At 46.6% G+C, this 18,559-nt stretch overlaps 1 protein-coding gene across 50 annotated transcripts in view; it reads left to right on the top strand.

The window, feature by feature from the left end:
• The window catches only part of ZMYND8 (zinc finger MYND-type containing 8), a 148,137-nt gene extending 129,893 nt beyond the window's left edge, over nt 1-18,244 (top strand). For 17 of the 50 annotated variants that reach the window (XM_005569295.4, XM_005569287.4, XM_005569280.4 and 14 more), the window contains 5 exons: nt 730-808; nt 3,432-3,671; nt 6,156-6,316; nt 7,299-7,365; nt 16,700-18,244. In XM_005569295.4, coding sequence (XP_005569352.2) covers nt 730-808; nt 3,432-3,671; nt 6,156-6,316; nt 7,299-7,365; nt 16,700-16,836 — 684 coding nt within the window. In that variant the 3' untranslated portion in view covers nt 16,837-18,244. Of the gene's footprint in view, nt 1-729; nt 809-3,431; nt 3,672-6,155; nt 6,317-7,298; nt 7,366-14,887; nt 14,972-16,699 lie in introns of all 50 variants that reach the window. The other 33 variants (XM_005569283.4, XM_074005473.1, XM_005569290.4 and 30 more) reach the window with 3 other exon arrangements.
• The last annotated feature ends 315 nt before the right edge of the window (nt 18,245-18,559 follow it).

The raw sequence follows: 18,559 nt of genomic DNA, 5'->3' as shown, positions 1-18,559 counted from the left end.
CGGGTTCAAATGATTCTCGTGCCTCAGCCTCCCAAGAGCTGGGATTACAGGCGTGCGACGCCATGCCCGGCTAATTTTTGTATTTTTAGTAGAGATAGGGTTTCTCCATGTTGGCCAGGCTTGCCTTGAACTCCTGACCTCTGGTGATCTGCCTACCTTGGCCTCCCAAAGTACTAGCATTACAGGTGTGAGCCACCGCACCTGGCCGAAACACCGTTTAGTTAGTTTCCTATCAGATCAGGTCGAGTTTATTTTCCCTTCAAAATGAGTTTGGCCCCAAAGCCACACCACCCCTGCCCAGAAATACCCTTTGGTTTTCAGAGATGTCAGGCTTTGGAATTTCAGGTGAATAAGTGTGGATCGCACCACCTAAATGTTGTTATGTAAGAGCGAAAATCCAGCTATCTTTGTATTTGTTTCATATTTATAGACCAAAATCCTAATCAAACCCTTACTATATTATTTATATGAAAGTCTGGTCCTTGTCACTTTAAGTGGCTTTCCCTCGTGCCAGTATTTCTTGGAATCAGTGGCCTGTTTATACTTGGTTTTCTGAACCAGTGTTTCTGGTAAATTTGGGTTCACTCACTACTCACCTCTCTGAACTATAGTTGTGGGAAGGTTAGCATGATTCCCGTACCCCTCACAGCCAGCCATGGTTGAGCTTCTGAAACCTGCTGGTGAACTGCATGAGACAGCTTTTGAAGATGCTCGCTCTCCCTCTTCCAGATTCGCAGACTGAGGATCGAGATAGAGAAGCTCCAGTGGCTGCACCAGCAAGAGCTCTCCGAAATGAAACACAACTTGGGTAAGGCCTGACACATTGGTCTGGACTGAGGAGGGTTTTGTGTGTGAACTTGTTTGTACCTCTGGAGTCAAGCCCAGATGTGAGTGCAGTTAAAACTAGGCTAGGATTGTATGACTTGTAGGAGACCACAGAATCCTGAGAGTCTGGCCTGGAGAAACCAGGTATAAGAGCGGGTATTGGTGGGAGCCCCCCTTTCCTCTGTTCAGAACACCAGCCTCAACAATAAAATAATGAGGGTTGGTCAGCTCACACTGTAATTCCAGCCCTTTGGGAGGCCCAAATGGGAGGATCACCTGAGCCCAGAAGTTCAAGGCCAGCCTTGGTAATCTGGCGAAGCCCCATCTCTACACAAAATTTTAAGCCATTAGCTGGGCCTGATGGTATGCTCCTGTGGTCCCAGCTGCTTGGGAGGCTGAGGAAGGAGGATCACTTGAACCTGAGAAAAGTTGAGGCTGAGTGAACTTAACTAATTTCATCACACAAACTGTTGTGATAAAGGGATCTGTTATACCCCTGGTTTTCCTTTTCTTTTTTTCACACTCTGCATGCTGTGGATATATCCCCAGTTTTCAAGGGAGGAAACTGCCGTGTTGAGGAAGTTATTCAAAGTGACATGGCCACAGTTCAAGTCTGGGCACTCTTCACCCTGTTCATCATTGAATGCCGGGCCCTTTAACAATATCTGGATGCTTCCCGTGCACTGTTCAGTGTGGAGAAAAATACTTTATTGGTCCCTGGGTTAGATTGACAGATGTTTTGGCTCATCATTCTGTATAGATAAGCTTTTCCCCAAAGGTAGGAGTGATTGCTTCAGATCCTCACATAGCATCAGATGGGCTGCTGGCAGCAGCAGAACTCTTAGGTTGAGGACCCATGCCCAGATGCGCCTACCTGCTCACCTGTGATCTGCATCGAAGTCACAGACATGAATCCTTTCAGAGCCCCCTGGAGAGGAGCCCTTGGTTCATTCTTTCTGGACGCGTATTTGGGTGTTGTTGCTTCTTCTCGTTTTCTTTTTTTTTTTTTTTTTTTTTAAAGACAGAGTCTCACTCTTGTTTCCCGTGCTGGAGTAGAGTGATGTAATCTCAGCTCACTGCAGCCTCTGCCTCCCAGGTTCAAGTGATTCTCCTGCCTCAGCCTCCCGAGTGTCTGGAATTACAAGTGTGCGCCACCATGTCTGGCTAAGTTTTGTACTTTTAGTAGAGACGGGGTTTCAGCATGTTGGCCAGGCTGGTCTCAAACTCCTGGCCTCAAGCGATCCACCCACCTTGGCCTCCCAAAGTGCTGGGATTATGGATGTGATCCACCGCCCCTGCCACCACTTCTTGTTTTTCTAATAAAATCAGGGAATCTTACTTTCATAAAATCCTTTTCTTTTTATATGTTGACTATACATTTGAAAAAATTACCTGTGGGCTGGCCAAAAGTTAGCTATGGTTTGCAGGCCCATAGTTAAAGGTAGTTTGATTGACTCAAAGGTTCTGTCTGGCCACAAGTAGTTAACTTCTTTATGAGGGGTTAATTTTCTTTTATAAAGTTCAGGAAGAGTATTTGAAAGAATTGAGGGACCATTTCCCTTCCCTCCTCTCCCCTCCCCTCCCCTTCTGTCCCTTTCCCTCTCTTGTCAATGGAGTTTCACTCTTGTTGCCTGGGCTGGAGTGCAGTGGCATGATCTCAGCTCACTGCAACCTCCACCTCCTGGGTTCAAGCAATTCTCCTGCCTCGGCCTCCCAAGTAGCTGGGATTATAGGCACTCACCGCTGCGCCCAGCTAATTTTTGTATTTTTAGCAGAGACAGGGTTTCACCATGTTGGCCAGGCTGGTCTCGAACTCTGACCTCAGATGATCCATCTGCCTTGCCCTCCCAAAGTGCTGGGATTATAGGCATGAGCCATCGCACCCGGCCTATTTTTCTTTTATTACAGCCTGCAGGTCACTCCTAAATGAATTACCAGTGGACTTACTGAAGTAAAATTAGAGAAATCTTGGTAGACTGAGTAGGTTCATAGTTGTCCTGTTAGTATAATCTTCAACCACAGTCCCATCTGGATCCAGTGCCACAAGAGATGCCTACAAGAAAGCATGCCTGAGTTCTAGGCCCAGCTAGCTGTGTGCCTCAGTTTCCTCATCTGTGAAAGAGGTAGAATAGTAGTACTTACCCCGTAGGATTATTAGGATGAGGGTTACTTGAGTTAATATTTATGAAGTTCTTAGAACAGTGCCTCCATGTAGTGGGTGCTATATAGGTATAGATTGATAGGGGGGAAATGGTTTATGTTAATGAATAATAGGATGGAAAGTGAGTTTTGGTGGCAGTTGTTTCAAGGGTTACTTTGAGGAATTCCCAGAATGTAGTCTGGTGTTGAAAATCCTCTGGGGCTGCAGTTATCTCCACACTGGGCGCCTCATGTCCACTCTCAACAGGCAGCACCATCTGGTCGCTATGATGAATGCCCTATTTACAGATGAAGACTCGGGCTAGGTTATTGCCCATGGGCACACAGCCAGGGCTTCTCCCAGCCAGGTCTTGTACCCACATCTGCCTGAATCTGGGGGCAGGAATAGCCCCACAGCCCGGGCTGGGGTCAGGTGATGAGCAGTGTTCCTTCCCCTCCTCCACCAGAGCTGACCATGGCGGAGATGCGGCAGAGCCTGGAGCAGGAGCGGGACCGGCTCATCGCCGAGGTGAAGAAGCAGCTGGAGCTGGAGAAGCAGCAGGCAGTGGATGAGACCAAGAAGAAGCAGTGGTGTGCCAACTGCAAGAAGGAGGCCATCTTTTACTGCTGTTGGAACACCAGCTACTGTGACTACCCCTGCCAGCAAGCCCACTGGCCTGAGCACATGAAGTCCTGCACCCAGTCAGGTAATGCACTGTGGGACTGCCTCCCATCCTGGGCTGCAGTGGCTGGGCATTGGTCTCCCCTGTGGACCTCAGGGTCTCAGGGCTAATTGACAAGGGAGGTTGCCTGGTTTCTGGTCACTTTCACTCAAAAACAACTGTGTCTCTTACACATAGGTGAGCAGCATGCAGGCTCATAGCTAAGACTGAGCCAGGGACATTTTGAACCTTTGATTTTTGCAGAACCCTTGATCTCTTCTCAGGCCTAAGATGTCAGTAGTACTGAAGTTGAGACACTGTGGTTTTTTTGGCGGTAATGGACTTGTGGCTTTAGACAATATGGATTCCCAATTTCTTTGTTAAGTAAAAAGTGTTGGTATGGAACTAACCTGTCTTTGACACTGCTGTAATATTTGTAATTACCCTTTCCAACATAGAACAAGCAGTCCCTAGGCCTACAGCTTCCATGAGGAAGCACTATCTACTTAGAATTTATCAATTCTTTTTTTTTTGGAGACCGAGTTTCACTCTTGTTGCCCAGGCTGGAGTGCAGTGGTGTGATCTTGGCTCACTGCAACCTCCGCCTCCTGGGTTCAAGTGATTCTCCTGCCTCAGCCTCCGGAGTAGCTGGGATTATAGGAATAAGCCACCACGCCCGGCTAATTTTTTGTATTTTTAGTAGAGACGGGGTTTCTCCATGTTGGTCAGGCTGGTCTTGAACTCCTGACCTCAGGTGATCCGCCCACCTCGGCGTCCCAAAGTGTTGGGATTACAGGCGTGAGCCACTGCGCCCGGCATCAATAATATTTTATAAATTATTATTATTTTGAGACAGAGTTTTGCTCTTGTCCCCCAAGCTGGAATGCAATGGTGTGATCTCGGCTCCCTGCAACCCCGCCTCTTGGGTTCAAGTAATTCTTCTGCCTCCGCCTCCCGAGTGGCTAGTATTACAGGCACACGTCACCATGCCCAGCTAATTTTTGTATTTTTAGTAGAGACGGAATTTCGCCATGTTGGCCGGGCTGGGTCTTGAACTCCTGACCTCAAGTGATCTGCCCGCGTTTACCTCTCAAAGTATTGGGATTATAGGCGTGAGCCACCATTCCCAGCCAATAGGTGATTTTTTACAATTAGCTTTAATTTGTGGCAAATGGTACTAGCTTTGTATGGTTGGAATTAAACGCTTCCATTTTAAAGAATTTCAAGTGTCACATAAATAATACAATAAGGTAGTATGTCTACAGATTGGCAAAATTTGCAAGATGGTACGTAAATGACTCAAGGGTGAGCTTGACCAGGGGTTAGTAAACCTTTTCTGTGAAGGGCGAGAGTGAATATTTTAGGCTTTGTACACCATGTGGTTTCTGTTGCTACTACTTAACTCTGCTGTTGCAGTGCAGAAGCAGTCTTAGATGATATGTAAATGGATGGACGTAGATGATATGTAAATGGATGGATGTGGCTGTCTGCCAATAAAACAGGCAGCACTAGCTTGCCAGCTCTTGCTCTAGACAAATCTGTCTGTTTTTTAATTATTTTTTAAAAGGCATTATTGGAGCATACCTTGCCCTGTTCTTTAGTCTTTAGGGAGACGTCTTCTTTGTAGAGACTTTTGGTCTCTCACTGGAGTAAAGTCTCTTTGTGGTTTCCCTACGTTCTGGAATGTGTCTGATAAGCCTTTTGCTGTTTTGCCAAGATGGCCAAAATGTCCTTCGGCTTTCCTTTTTTTGTGATATAATTACATCTGTTCTTCCTAAATTCCTCCCCAATGCCCTGTTTTTCTATGTGTCCAAGTTTCTGCCATTTCCAGATGCTCTGGGCCTCTGACAGCGTGTCGCCTTTCATGTGGTTTTCCTGTCCCACCTTAGAAGGAAGCAAGCCCCTGGGGCTAAAAATACAGGTCTCCACCTAGAAATTACTAAATAGAGTAACCCTAAATTGGCAGTTACAGGTTGGCTCTTGTTGATGGGCTTTGTTTGTTCCCAGAATGATTTAATAAAACTTGAATTGCTAACCATTAAAAATCAACGTGTTGGCTAGGCGCGGTGGCTCAAACCTGTAATCCCAGCACTTTGGGAGGCTGAGGTAGATGGATCACCTGAGGTCAGGAGTTCAAGACCAACTTGACCAACATGGTGTAACCCCATCTCTGCTAAAAATACAAAAATTAGCCGGACGTGGTGGTGTGCACCTGAGTCCTAGCTACTTGGGAGGCTGAGACAGGAGAATCACTTGAACCCGGGAGACAGAGATTGCTGTGAGCCGAGATCATGCCTCTGCACTCCAGCCTGGGTGACAGAGCGAGACTCCGTTTCAGCATGTTTATGTTAAAATTTGGAATTCCAGCTTCTGGAAAACTCTGGCAATCCGGCCCCCTTGAGCCTACACTTTTATGCCCTGGGTGGGGCTGAGCCTTGGGTGCCACTGGGTGCAGGGCGGGGCTCCATGCATGTTTCAAAATCATCATACTCTGTGTATATGTGGCATCTCTTTCTCCTTTGTCCCCAGCTACTGCTCCTCAGCAGGAAGCGGATGCTGAGGTGAACACAGAAACACTAAATAAGTCATCCCAGGGGAGCTCCTCGAGCACACAGTCAGCACCTTCAGAAACGGCCAGCGCCTCCAAAGAGAAGGAGACATCCACTGAGAAAAGCAAGGACAGTGGCTCGGTGAGGATCCCCCTGTGCCTTTGGCTAGTGACATCTACCCTTTGTGCCAAGTGGACTTAGGACCCCCTGTCTGCCGCCCTGAAAGTTGCATGTTTTGGGAAGCTTGTCATAACAGTGTGCCAGAATTTCCAGTGGATGTGTGGGAACATGGAGCCTGAGCTGGTGTGTGTAGGACCTGGCAACTGCTCCCTAGTACTTTCCCCTGGGGCCCTCAAAGTGTAGAGTAGTGTCGCCCAGGAAGACTTTCTGCGATGATGGAAATGTCCTATACCTCCCACCCAGAATGGTAGCAGCTAGCCACATGCAGCTTTTGAGCACTTGAAATGCAGCCAGTGTGACCCAGGACTGTATTTTACAATTTTATTTAATTTTAACTAATTGAGATTTCAGTAGCCACATGTGGCTAGTGGCCGCCACATTGGGCCACGAAGGTTTCACCTCCTTGTTTGCCAGGGTGTGATGTATATGTATGTGACATCGGTGGTATGCGAAGACTATTTTCATGAGTATATAGTTGTTTACATTTTTAGTCATTGTTCGTCTATTTCAGTGCATGTTAGGAAAAAGATAAATCGTTAGACTGTCAGTTAAAACACATTGGTTTAACTGATAGTATTAGCTAGTCAGAGGCTAGCATGAATTAAAAGCAGACTGATAGAAGTTTGAACTCTGTTCTTAGATATGGCAAAAATCTGGAGGGGAGTCTGTTAGTGAGTGGAGTTTAGGAAACAGTGGATGTTCTAGGGTAGAATGAGGGGCCACCCTGGTGCTGTGTTCCAGCCTGTTCAGTGTGGGAAATGGCACCCGGGGTTTGGCCACCTGGCCGCCCTGTGCCCATCACTCCCACCTGACCGTGCCAGGCAGAGGGCACTGAGATGCTTTGGGGGCAGCGATGAGCACCCCCATGACTCCCTGGATTTCCCTGTGGGGGCGACATTAGCCTCAGTGCCTTGAGTCCATCTTTTTCTTTTTGTATTTCTAGACCCTTGACCTTTCTGGCTCCAGAGAGACGCCCTCCTCCATTCTCTTAGGCTCCAACCAAGGCTCTGGTATGTTGCCCCCTGGTGGGCGAACGGTGCTTTCACATTTCAGATGGGCAGATGGGGAGCCATTTTGTCAGGGAGAATTTGAAGAGTTTATTCCAATGGTTTCCAAATGATCATGGATCCTTAGAGGTGCCTGGGGTGGGTCAGTGGGGGTGAGTGGGTAGCTGAGCATGTTAACTTTCAGGTACCTCTTCAAACTGATTGGTATTACCTGTTGTATTTACTGGGATCCACATAAAACTCCATTTGGACAGAGGCCTCTGTTGCTGACCTGGGGTAGGGTAGAAGAAGTGCATTTGAATTGGGGAGTTTTTTTTTCTCTCAGGGAAATGAGCATGGTAAATGACACTGTGTAAGATTTTATTCTGAGGTTCTAACACTTGCATATGGTGGATGAAGGTGCTCAAACTTTTGAGAATTGAAGGCAGTACTCAGGTGGATGATCTTTCTGTAAAATCCTTTCCTTTTGGAAAATAACCTGACAGGCAGATTTGGGGAAATTTTCTGAGACTTGACATCTAGGGTTTTTCTTCTGTGGAGTTTGAGCTGTCTTCCTTCCCTAGCCCAAAGAATCTTTTTCTTGCACTTTCTTAAAGCAGTTTTGGGTCATTCCATAAGGGTTCAGAGAAGGTGCCTTCCTGGTGGAAGACAGTTTTATTTCATTCAAGGTTTTTGCCTGGCACCACAGCTCCAGTACCTTTCTGCTTGCTGATTGATTGATTGATTGATTGATTGATTGATTGATGTTTTGAGACAGAGTCTCGCTCTGTCGCCCAGGCTGGAGCGCAGTAGCGTGATCTCAGCTCAGTGCAACCTCCGCCTCCCATGCTCAAGTGATTCTCCTGCCTCAGCCTCCCATGTAGCTGGGACTATAGGCACACACCTCCACGTCAGGCTAATTTTTAAAAAAATGTTTTGTAGGCTGGGCGCAGTGGCTCATACCTGTAATCCCAGCACTTTGGGAGGCTGAGGTGGGCAGATCACAAGATCAAGAGTTCGAGACCAGCCTGACCAACATGGTGAAACCCTGTCTCTATTAAAAATACAAAAATTAGGTGGGCGTGGTGACATGCGCCTGTAATCCCAGCTACTTGGGAGACTGAAGCAGGAGAACCTGGGAGGTGGAGGTTGCAGTGAGCCGAGATCGTGCCACTGCACTCTAACCTGGGAGACAGAGTAAAAAAAAAAAACTGTATAGATGGTGTTTTGCCATGTTGGCCAGGTTGGTCTTGATCTGTTGACCTCAGGTGATCCTCCCGCCTCAGCCTCCGGAAGTGCTGGGATTACTGGCATGAGCCACTGATGATTCTCTTGAGCTGAAAAGCAAACATTTCATTTCACTTCTGCATATTGAGTGCATGGAGGAAGAAGTGATGTCCATTGTTAGGGGGTTGGGAACGCTTTCCTGAAGGGGCTAGGCCTTGAAAGTTGGGTGGGATTTGGGGGCACAGTCAGAGGGAGTAATACGAGCTTGCTTTAGGAGGGAGGATATGAACTTGGCATTAAATATGACTGAATCACCTATCGAAAAAGCAACTCCCTCTTCACTTCCCCTTGTAACAGGCTCAGTTTAGTGCTAAGATGTCTTTAGCATCTCTCATATTTCCTGATTCTCTTTTTAACAAAGACTGAGCAGACTCGAGATTTTAGCAGCATGCTCCCCACCCTAGAACTTTTAATTTAAGGTTTTCATTACATTCATTTTTGGAGTTGCCTTTGACAGCAGATTTTATTGGTTTTGTGCTTTTTGTTGGCTAACAATAAAAGTTTATTTATTGACCTAAGTTATAGAAGTTTAAAATAAAAACTTGAACTAAGCAATATGTAAGAGGACTATGGATGTGTCGGAATGGCACAGGTGGTGTGAGGAAGCTCCAAGTTAGGGAAACACTGTTTCAGACAGAGGGGCACTGTTAAGGGTTTGGAGCCTCAAAGTGGCTTGATCGATATGGCATCCGAGAAGATGAATGATGCTGTGGTGGGATGAATCTGGCAGGAGTCCATTGGCCTCAGGAGGGTGGCGTACAGGAAAGTAGTTGGGAGAGGCATTGTATTCCATTCTGGGCTGGAGGAGTATTACCTAGACCAGGGTCAAGGAATTTTTTCTGTAGAGGGCTATTTAGTAAGTATTTTAGGCTTTGCAGGCCACATGGTCCCTGTCCTAGCTGCTCACCCTGCCATTGTAGTGTGAAAGTAGACATAGATAATATGTAAACAAATGTATGCCCTGTGCCAGTGAAACCTGAATTGCAAAAACAGGCATTGAGCTGGCCATAGTTTGCTGACTCCTGACCTGAGGCACACTATCCCAGGGAGTGGAAAGGAGAGGAGGCAAGAAGCCCCAGTAAATGGTGGGAGGAAGAGAGGGGCCAGCAGGGGGTAGGAAGGGGCAGTTTTTCTGAATAAGGCAGATAAATCCCTGTCTCCGTGGAGTTTCAGAGGAAGTCAGAAGAGCAGCTGTTGGTGCTACTGAACAGCATGAAGCACTTACACACCGTATCATGTTTCTTCCCAATGTCCGTGAGAACATAGTTAGTATTTCCATTATACAGATGAGCAAGTTGAGGTCCAGATGTGTTAACTCAGATGCCCAAGTAACTCAATGAGTAATTGTGAGAGCCAAGACTTAAGTTCAGATCTCGCCAGACTCATGCTTTGAAAGGTGAGTGGGATTTGGGGGCACAGCCAGAGGGAGTAACATGAGCTGACTTTAGGGAGATATGAACTTGGCTTTAAATATGACAGAACCACCTATTGAAAAAGCAATTCCCTCTTCACTTCCCCTTCTAACAGGCTCAGTTTGATGCTGAGATGTCTTTAGCATCTCTCATATTTCTTGATTCTCTTTTTAACAAGGACTGAGCTTTGCAACCATATGTAACTAACTGAGCTTTGCAATCCAGACTCGTGCTTGCAACCATATGTCAGGTATACTTAGGTGGACCCCTATAAAATTGCTTTTGTAACTCAAAAATGGCTGAGTAATGGCACTTGTGTCTGGCTCTACTAATAAGGCACTGATCTCTCGGAAACGTCAGGGTGCAGATGTGGCCTTTTTTTCCTCATCCAAATCTACTAACTCTCTTGTTTATATACCTCCCTCCTTCCTACCTCCTTACCCAGCTCCTACCCAGCTTAATTGCCATGCAGTACCCTTGCTAATACAACCCAATCTCCCAGGCCCGGAATGTTTTCCTAACATGTCCATCTGGCAAAACCCCACCTTAGAACAACCCCAGCTTTCCACTTTTGATTTACCTGCACCTGAGCCTCAGTGCTTAACTGGAGACTGTTATACAAGAACACAAACTCATCTCATCACACATGCAAATCTGGGTCACTGACCTCAGAAGCAAAGATTCTCTTCTGCCTGGTCATCTTTCCAATATCTGTTTTTCTTTTATCAATACTTTTTGTCCTCAGAGACCTGTGTTCTTTTTTTATTTTATTTTTTTGAGACAGAGTCTTCACTCTGTTGCCCAGGCTGGAGTGCAGTGGCATGATCTCAGCTCACTGCAGCCTCCACCTCCTGGGTTCAAATGATTCTCCTCCCTCAGCCTCCCGAGTAGCTGAGATTATAGGTGTGCACCACCGTGCCCGGCTAATTTTGTATTTTTAGTAGAGATGGGGTTTCACCATGTTGGCCAGTCTGGTCTTGAACTCCTGACCTCAGGTGATCCACGTGCCTTGGCCTCCCAAAGTGCTGGGATTACAAGCTTGAGCCATCGCGCCTGGCCCTGTGTTCCTTTTTTTTTGGAGACGGAGACTCGCTCTGTTGCCCAGGCTGGAGTGGAGTGGTATGATCTCGGCTCACCTCAACCTCTGCCTCCTCAGTTCCAGCGATCTCCTGCCTCAGCCTCCTGAGTAGCAGGGATTACAGGTGTGCATCACCATGCCCAACTAATTTTTTGTATTTTTAATAGAGACAAGGTTTCACTGTGTTGGCCAGGCTGGTCTTGAACTCCTGACCTCAAGTGATTCACCCACCTTGGCTTCCCAAAGTGCTGGGATTACAGGTGTGAGCCACCGAGCCTGGCCAGAGGCCTGTGCTGTAATCCAAGTTTTTTTTTTTTTTTTTTCCTTTTCAGGATTTTCCATCGTCCATACTGGCCATTTCTCAAGTTTTCTGCTCTGTTTTGGACCTCTCTGCATCTCTCCCTGCATCACCATCCCTGGGTGCTCAGGGCTGCTCCTCTGCCCTCTGCAAGGTGTGCTGTGTCCTTCTCTCCTGCCATTCAAAGGCATCTGCATCCTTTGTTGTAGCCAAATTTCTCACTCTGTACTGCTTTTCTTCCTAGGCACTTAAATATCCTCATCTATCTCCAAGTGCCTTCCTTGACACCTTGCATCTCCAATAGAACGTTCTGTGACGATGGCCATATTTGCGCTGTCCACTATGGTAGCCACTAGCCACGTGTCGCTGCTGAAGCCTTGAACTGTGGCTAGTGTGACTGAGGAATGGAATTCAACGTTTTATCTTACTGTAGTGGTTACCATATTGAATGGCACAGCGTAAGACCTGTCCTGTCTCCTTCCTCAACCCAGTTAGATGTCTCTTCTAGAGTTGTTATTCTAGAGGGAGGGTGCACCTGTAGTCCCAGCTGCTTGGAGAGGCTGAGGCAGAGGGTCACTTGAGCCTAGGAGTTTTGAGGCTGCAGTGAGTGCCTGTGAATAGCCACTGCACTCCAGCTGGGCAACAGAATGATACCTCATATTTAAAAAAAAAAAAAAAAAAGTCATTTCATTTTGTCTCCATTTCCCTTTCTTTACACACTCTGCCGCTGATATGATACAGTTTCTGTTCTGATACTCCACCATCCCCCTAAGCCATTAACAGTCATGGACATTTTAAATTATTATTATTATTATTATTATTACTTTTTGAGACGGAGTCTTGCACTGTTGCCCAGGCTGGAGTGCAGTGGTGCAGCCTTGGCTCACTGCAACCTCCGCCTCCCAGGTTCAAGTGATTCTCCTGCCTCAGCCGCTCGAGTTGCTGGGATTACAGGTGCACACCGTCACGCCTGGCTAAGTTTTTGTATTTTAGTAGAGATGGCGTTTCACCGTGTTGCACAGGTTGGTCTCAAACTCCTGAGCTCAGGCAATCCACCCACCTCGGCCTCCCAGCGTGCTTGGATTACAGGCATGAGCCACCACGCCCAGCTGACATTTTTAATTCTAAATGTTGCTTTGAAACTTAAGAGACAGGATCTTGCCTTGTTGCCAAGGCTGGCCTTGAACTTGGCCTGAGCTCAAGCGATTCTCCCACTGCAGCCTCTTGAGTAGCTGGGGTCACAGGCCTGTGCCACCGTGGTCAGCAGCAGAGACTTTCTTCTTAAAAGACGACCAGATTGGCTAGAATCATGGTATCTTCATGTCAGAAAGGGCCTCCTCTCCAGGGTTTGGATAAAGATTGAGGTACACCCAGGGATACACTAAAAGAGATTTAGCCCCACATTTAGGTCAGGTGTGGTGGCTCATGCCTATAATGCCAGCACTTTGAGAGGCCAAGGTGGGCGGATCATTGGAGGTCAGGAGTTCAAGACCAGCCTCACCAACATGGTGAAACCCTGTCTGTACTAAAAGTATAAAAAATAAGCTAGGCATGGTGATGCACCCCTGTAATCCCAGCTACTCAGGAGGCTGAAGCAGGAGAATTGCTTGAACCCAGGAGGCGGTGGTTATAGTGAGTTGAGATCACGCCACTGCATTCCACTCTGGGCGACAGAGTGAGACTGTGTCTCAAAAACAAGAGATTTAGTCCCACATTTAGGACTTGGAAAGAGGCTGGGCACTGTGAGAGCACCGTGGAGCCCATGGTCAGAAACTGGCAGGAAAAGTGCGTTTTGCAGTCAGTGCCGCAGTGATTCTGAGAGTGTGAGTGAGAAGCTGCAGGGAGGCCACAGGGGTCTGTGCGGGAAGGCAGCCTTCGGTCTTCTCAGTCTTCCCGATTTTCTCACCAAAGCAGTTTGTGTTGACAGGTCACGTCAAAGCAGAAAGACGTCCTCAATTTTGATCCCCTTCTAATTAATTCCTCATCCGTCTCACTTTACTTCTGCCAGCACTTGCTTTCTGGTGACAGCGCACGTGACATATCTAGAAGGAGCATGGGTTTTAAAAACATCAAGGCTCCTGTGCTATTTATGTGCATCAGGTACTAGGACAGTACATCTAAGTTTAGTTGGAAGGGAGAGAATTTTAGTAGGGGTATGAGCTCCCTTAGTATGTGGGCACGGGCGTCTCCTGTTCGTCTTTTCATTTTAAGCTTTTAGTTAAAGATATATATGCACAGAGTTGCAGAGAATAAAATAGTGCAGGGAAAAACTCTTCCTAGTTCCAGTTTGCACTGCTCATTCTGGTCCTCCTGTTACCTCCTTACTAATAAATAATGTACTTGCCTATACCTCTATTTCTTGACTTTATCTTTAGATATTACTTGTTGACTTCCAGCTTTAAAAGGTGAGAGTTACTCTTCCTCTTCCCACACTACTGAGGTTACTATTTTATGTGCTACCTTGCTCCAATGAAACACCTGCCTCCTTAGCCCTTTTGTTTCATCTGCTACAGATATCTCTTGACCCCTCTTTTGGCAGCCCATCTTCTCCTCACCTCTCCCACCCCTGTCGTAGCCAGCCTTCCCACCTGCCCTGTGACTTTCCCGTTGTCAAGGTTGAGAACATGTGCATTCTGTTCTATAACTGCAGTTAAGCCTCACTCTTGTCTGTTGGCTTAGTCTAGAAAGTTGCAGTGTGACAATTCTTACTTACATGATTATGACCATATCATTCATGGCAGAGTCACATAGTGTACTGTGATTATATTTCCATTCTTTTACAGCCTTACTTTTTCCTAGAGTTTCTGTTTTTTCTCTTGATCTTACTTTCAATTGTTTTCCTATGAAACTTCTCACCATATCAGTTATTTATGGAGACTCCTTTCATATCACTGTTTTTTGACTCTTTGATTTCAGAGGTGATTTGTTGGTGTGCTACCATCATAGCTGAGAATTTAGCTTACTTGCCACCTCATCTGGAGCCCCTTCCTCAGTCCTCCTCATAATGTATGCCTTCTCCATCCTCTCCTCCCTATTCTGTTATCACTGTGGGCAGTTGATGTTATTACTTGCCTTAAGTTGTCTGGATTTCTGGGATGGTGCCTTCAACCTTAGCATGTTTCTAGTGCCCACCTCCGTTTCCCATGGTTGAATTAGGCTATTGGCAGAGCTAGTGGTTCTGAGAATTTGTGGCTTACAAAATGCTGAGTTGCTTTTATGTCATTGTATACCTTATTTCCTACCTGTAATGCTGTGCTGTGTCCAGTGATCCTGTTTGTGGTTTGATATGCATTTTTAAAGAGCCTTAGTCTCCTGTGCTTGCATTAAAGTTGGACAATGGTGACGTGAATGAAGGTGCCAACTGGTTCTAATAACAGTAGCCTGTTGATGAACAAAAATAGTAAGCACTCGGGGTTGTGCGGAATTCCAGCTCTCTGACAGACTCTGAGGCTACCTGTGCTATCTCTTCAGTTAGCAAAAGGTGTGACAAGCAACCTGCCTATGCCCCAACCACCACAGACCACCAGCCGCACCCCAACTACCCCGCCCAGAAGTGTAAGTATGACCCTGTCTCACGGAAGCTGCCAGGGCTTCTTCCTGGCATGCAGAAGGCTCGTTCTGTGTGTGTCTGTGTGTGTTTTTTCTTTGTGGGTGTGTCTTCTCCTGTTCTTTTGAGTGGTGGGTCTTCCTTTGCAATGTTTCTTCTTTGCTGTGCCTCTGGTCGCCATCACAAACTGCATTAGGAAATGAGAGCGAGCATGTGGCCTGGCTTCTTGATGGAGATCGTCCTCGCTCTGTTCATAAAGGGTCCTAGATGAACACTGATTCCCTCCTGTGGTGATTGGCTATGGCAGCCAGTGTCCCGTGTCCTCTCCATATGAGGAGTGAGGGCCTGCAGATCCCTCCATTGGCCAGCCTGGTTCTGGGAGAGAGAGACTGAACTCAGCTTGGCCCTGGTCCCATTTCTTCTAGTACCCGCCGGTGGTCTCTGCCCTTACCAGAGCTGGAAGGACTTGATGTGGTTTGACCACATCACTGTAGGATATTCTCACGGATCGGGATGACCAACTGGATCACTCCCCAGAGTCCTTCCGAAGAACTAAAAGCATAAGCTTGGCGGCTAAGGGAAGAAGGCATAAGAAGGCAGATTGAGGATTGTTAAGAAGACTCTGCTTTTGCCCCCAGCTCCGCCTGCCATAGTATTGCTCCCTTTTGGTCACTGATGCAAGTGACTAAGAAGAGTTCTCTCCTGAGTAACTACATGACTTTGGAGATCTTTGTCATTCTCTTCACGGCTTATCTTCCAGAACTCATGATTACCCACACACGCCTTTTTACCAGGCAGCAAGAAATGCAGCCCCGCTAGGTAGTAGCGTGGTCCCCTCCTTGGCCCACTCCATTCATTCCCTCAACCTCTTTCAACCAAACATTATCACCCACCTTAAGAAATTGAAAAATAATTCTGTCCCAGTCTGTCTGAACTTAGTAAATGATCCAGGATGTGATGGGATCTTAGGGCTTGGCTGGAAGTTTCTCCCAGTCAGCCGTCCAACGGAGCCTGCAGACCTGGGCTGTTGGCTAAAGTGCTCTTCACAGACACCTCATTTGGCTCTTCCTTCAGCTTCTTCATTTATTTCTTACTTAGTCACTACTCAGCTCCTTGTCCATGTGTCCTTGAAGCCATCCTAGGTCTTACTCTGGTTCTGAATCCTTCAGTCACCCATAAGGTTGTCCTTACCAGGAGTCAGTGGGTCTGTGTTCCCAGGTGGACTTACCCATTCTTCTCCTTCATGATCCTCTCCCTTGGGTGGACAAGTGTGATTTGGTTGTAAGTCCATTTTCAAGTAGCCTATACATGGATAAAAGAAATCCCACTGACGGAAGTAGACTGCATGCCAAATTTCGGTATCTTTCTCCAGGAGCCAAGGTTGGACCCAGAAGTGCATGGGGTGCTTGTGTCGTTCAGTGATGTAGTAAGGGTACACGGTTCCAGACACGGCACAAGAAATGCCTTCCTTGGCAGTTCACAAATCTTTATTCTCTGTGAGCATGACACCCTACTGTTTTTTCCAACTGACTGTTGTTAAATCCTAAAAAATAAGTTGTGCTGCCTTTCTGTTCTCCAGACCCACAGATGTAGGGCAGTCAGTGGTGGCAGTGTTTGAACCATCAGTGGGGAGGGGAAGGTGGTTTCCTATGCAGGAAGGGCAGGTCAGACTGCAGGATAGTTATGCTCAGGCACAGGTGGGCAGGCATGCTAAACACATTGGTTTTCCTCCTCAGACCATTCCCGGAGTAGTAAATCCAGTTGGAGCAGCAGCGATGAGAAGAGGGGATCGACACGTGCCGAGCACAACAGCAGTACCAGCACGAAGAGCCTCCTCCCGAAAGAGTCTCGGCTGGACACCTTCTGGGACTAGCAGCGAGTCGGGACACAAACCACCCACCCCACTGGAGAAAAACCCAGACGCCAGGAAAAGAAGAAACAACAAAGGGAGGAGAACAGCCACTTTCAGACTTGAGAATGACAAAACCCTCAGTTGAGCCTGAGCCCCCGGCGCAGGGGCTGCTACACTACAGGACACCCGGCATCGGCTTTGACTGCGAACTGTTCACCCATACGAGCCCTGTGCTTTAGGTGTAAATAATGTATAATTTGTGGATGTCATTGAAACCTAGAGGACCTTCCCCTTTTTATATTTGTATTAACTTTAACTTATAAAAAAAAAAAAAGAAAAAGAAAAACAATTTAAAAAACCCAACCAACCCCAACAATAAAAAGAATGTTTTGGTATTGGAGAAGGGATGGTCAGTTAGCCTGTCAGTCACACAATGGAATGGATACTGGGCCCGGGGACCACTTTCACACTCATGTCCTCATCCTTGGATACCCAGGGGAGGGCGAGCCGTTTTTCACTCATGTGTCTACACAGCATGTTGGGATCGGGAGTTTCGGCACAGACTCTATCCTGTCAAGCCGTTAGCCCCTTTCAGCTACTACGTTACGACGTTCCTAAAACGCAAGCTCTCCGGACCAGACGGACACAGGGAGAAGCTAGTTTCTTTCACGTGATTGAAATGATGACTCTACTCCTAAAAGGGAAAAAACCATGTCCTTGTTTACAGAAGAGAAACTGAAACAAGCCCCACTCAGCTCAGTCACAGAAGAGGAGAACATAGAAAGTGTTAGGATCATGAACTCTGAAAAAAAGAAATCTTTGCTTTGTGGTTCCTTTAAACACACTCACACACACTTGGTCAGAGATGCTGCACTTCTTGGAAGCAAGGACTCAAAGGCAAGGTGCACGCAGAGGACGTTTGAGTCTGGGATGAAGCATGTACGTATTATTTATATGATGGAATTTCACGTTTTTATGTAAGCATGAAACACAGGCAGTATGAGAGAAAGCAAGGCCCCATCATGCTGTCCGTACACTACGTATGCTGTAGAGCCATTTTGTATGTTGTGTAAAACAAAAAGCATTGATCAAAAAGCAAAAGGTGATGTATGTATATGAGAAAATTAATTGTACGATATCATTCCAGTACGTTTTGTTGTACATTTTAGTCTTGTTTACTTTCTCTTCATTGTTGATAAGAGGATGCGAACTGTACAGTTTCCAGCTAGTTACCCATATTAGAGAAGAAATAAGAAGAGAGTATTAGAAGAAAACAGGAGAGAAAGAACATTTGTGAATTGCAGTTGTCAAAAAAACAAAAAAATAGCCTAGCTGGCCTTATTTGTGAAGCATAATTGCTTTTAGCATATGGAAGTATTTTTTCACATTTTCTTTGTATAAAATTTGTATTAAACTTAAATATCTTTTTGATGGTGGTGTTTCTTTGTCACTGAGCCAGTAGACTCACACGGTATGCTTTTTTGGGTTTTCCCATTCCTTCCCCCACCCCCCGATTTTTTCAGATTTCTTTACCTTTTTTTAATTAAACTGTTTTGGAAAAACGCCGTGGTCGTCCTCGAATTTGCAGTTTTCCATTTGGTCGGGATGGCTGTGTCAGGTTTGCACGACCAAACCCAGAAGGGGCCGTGAGAGGTCACGAACACCCCCCACAGCCAGGTGGTGGGCACACTGGAGAGAGTGGTCCCTAGTGGGTGCTTCCCACGCCAGTCCTCGTCAGACAGTT

This window comes from Macaca fascicularis, chromosome 10 (genome assembly GCF_037993035.2).
Source record: "Macaca fascicularis isolate 582-1 chromosome 10, T2T-MFA8v1.1".
Taxonomy (NCBI): Eukaryota; Metazoa; Chordata; class Mammalia; order Primates; family Cercopithecidae; genus Macaca; species Macaca fascicularis.
The sequence above is the reverse complement of the archived record's forward strand: the minus strand, read 5'-3'. Positions and strand labels throughout refer to the sequence as shown.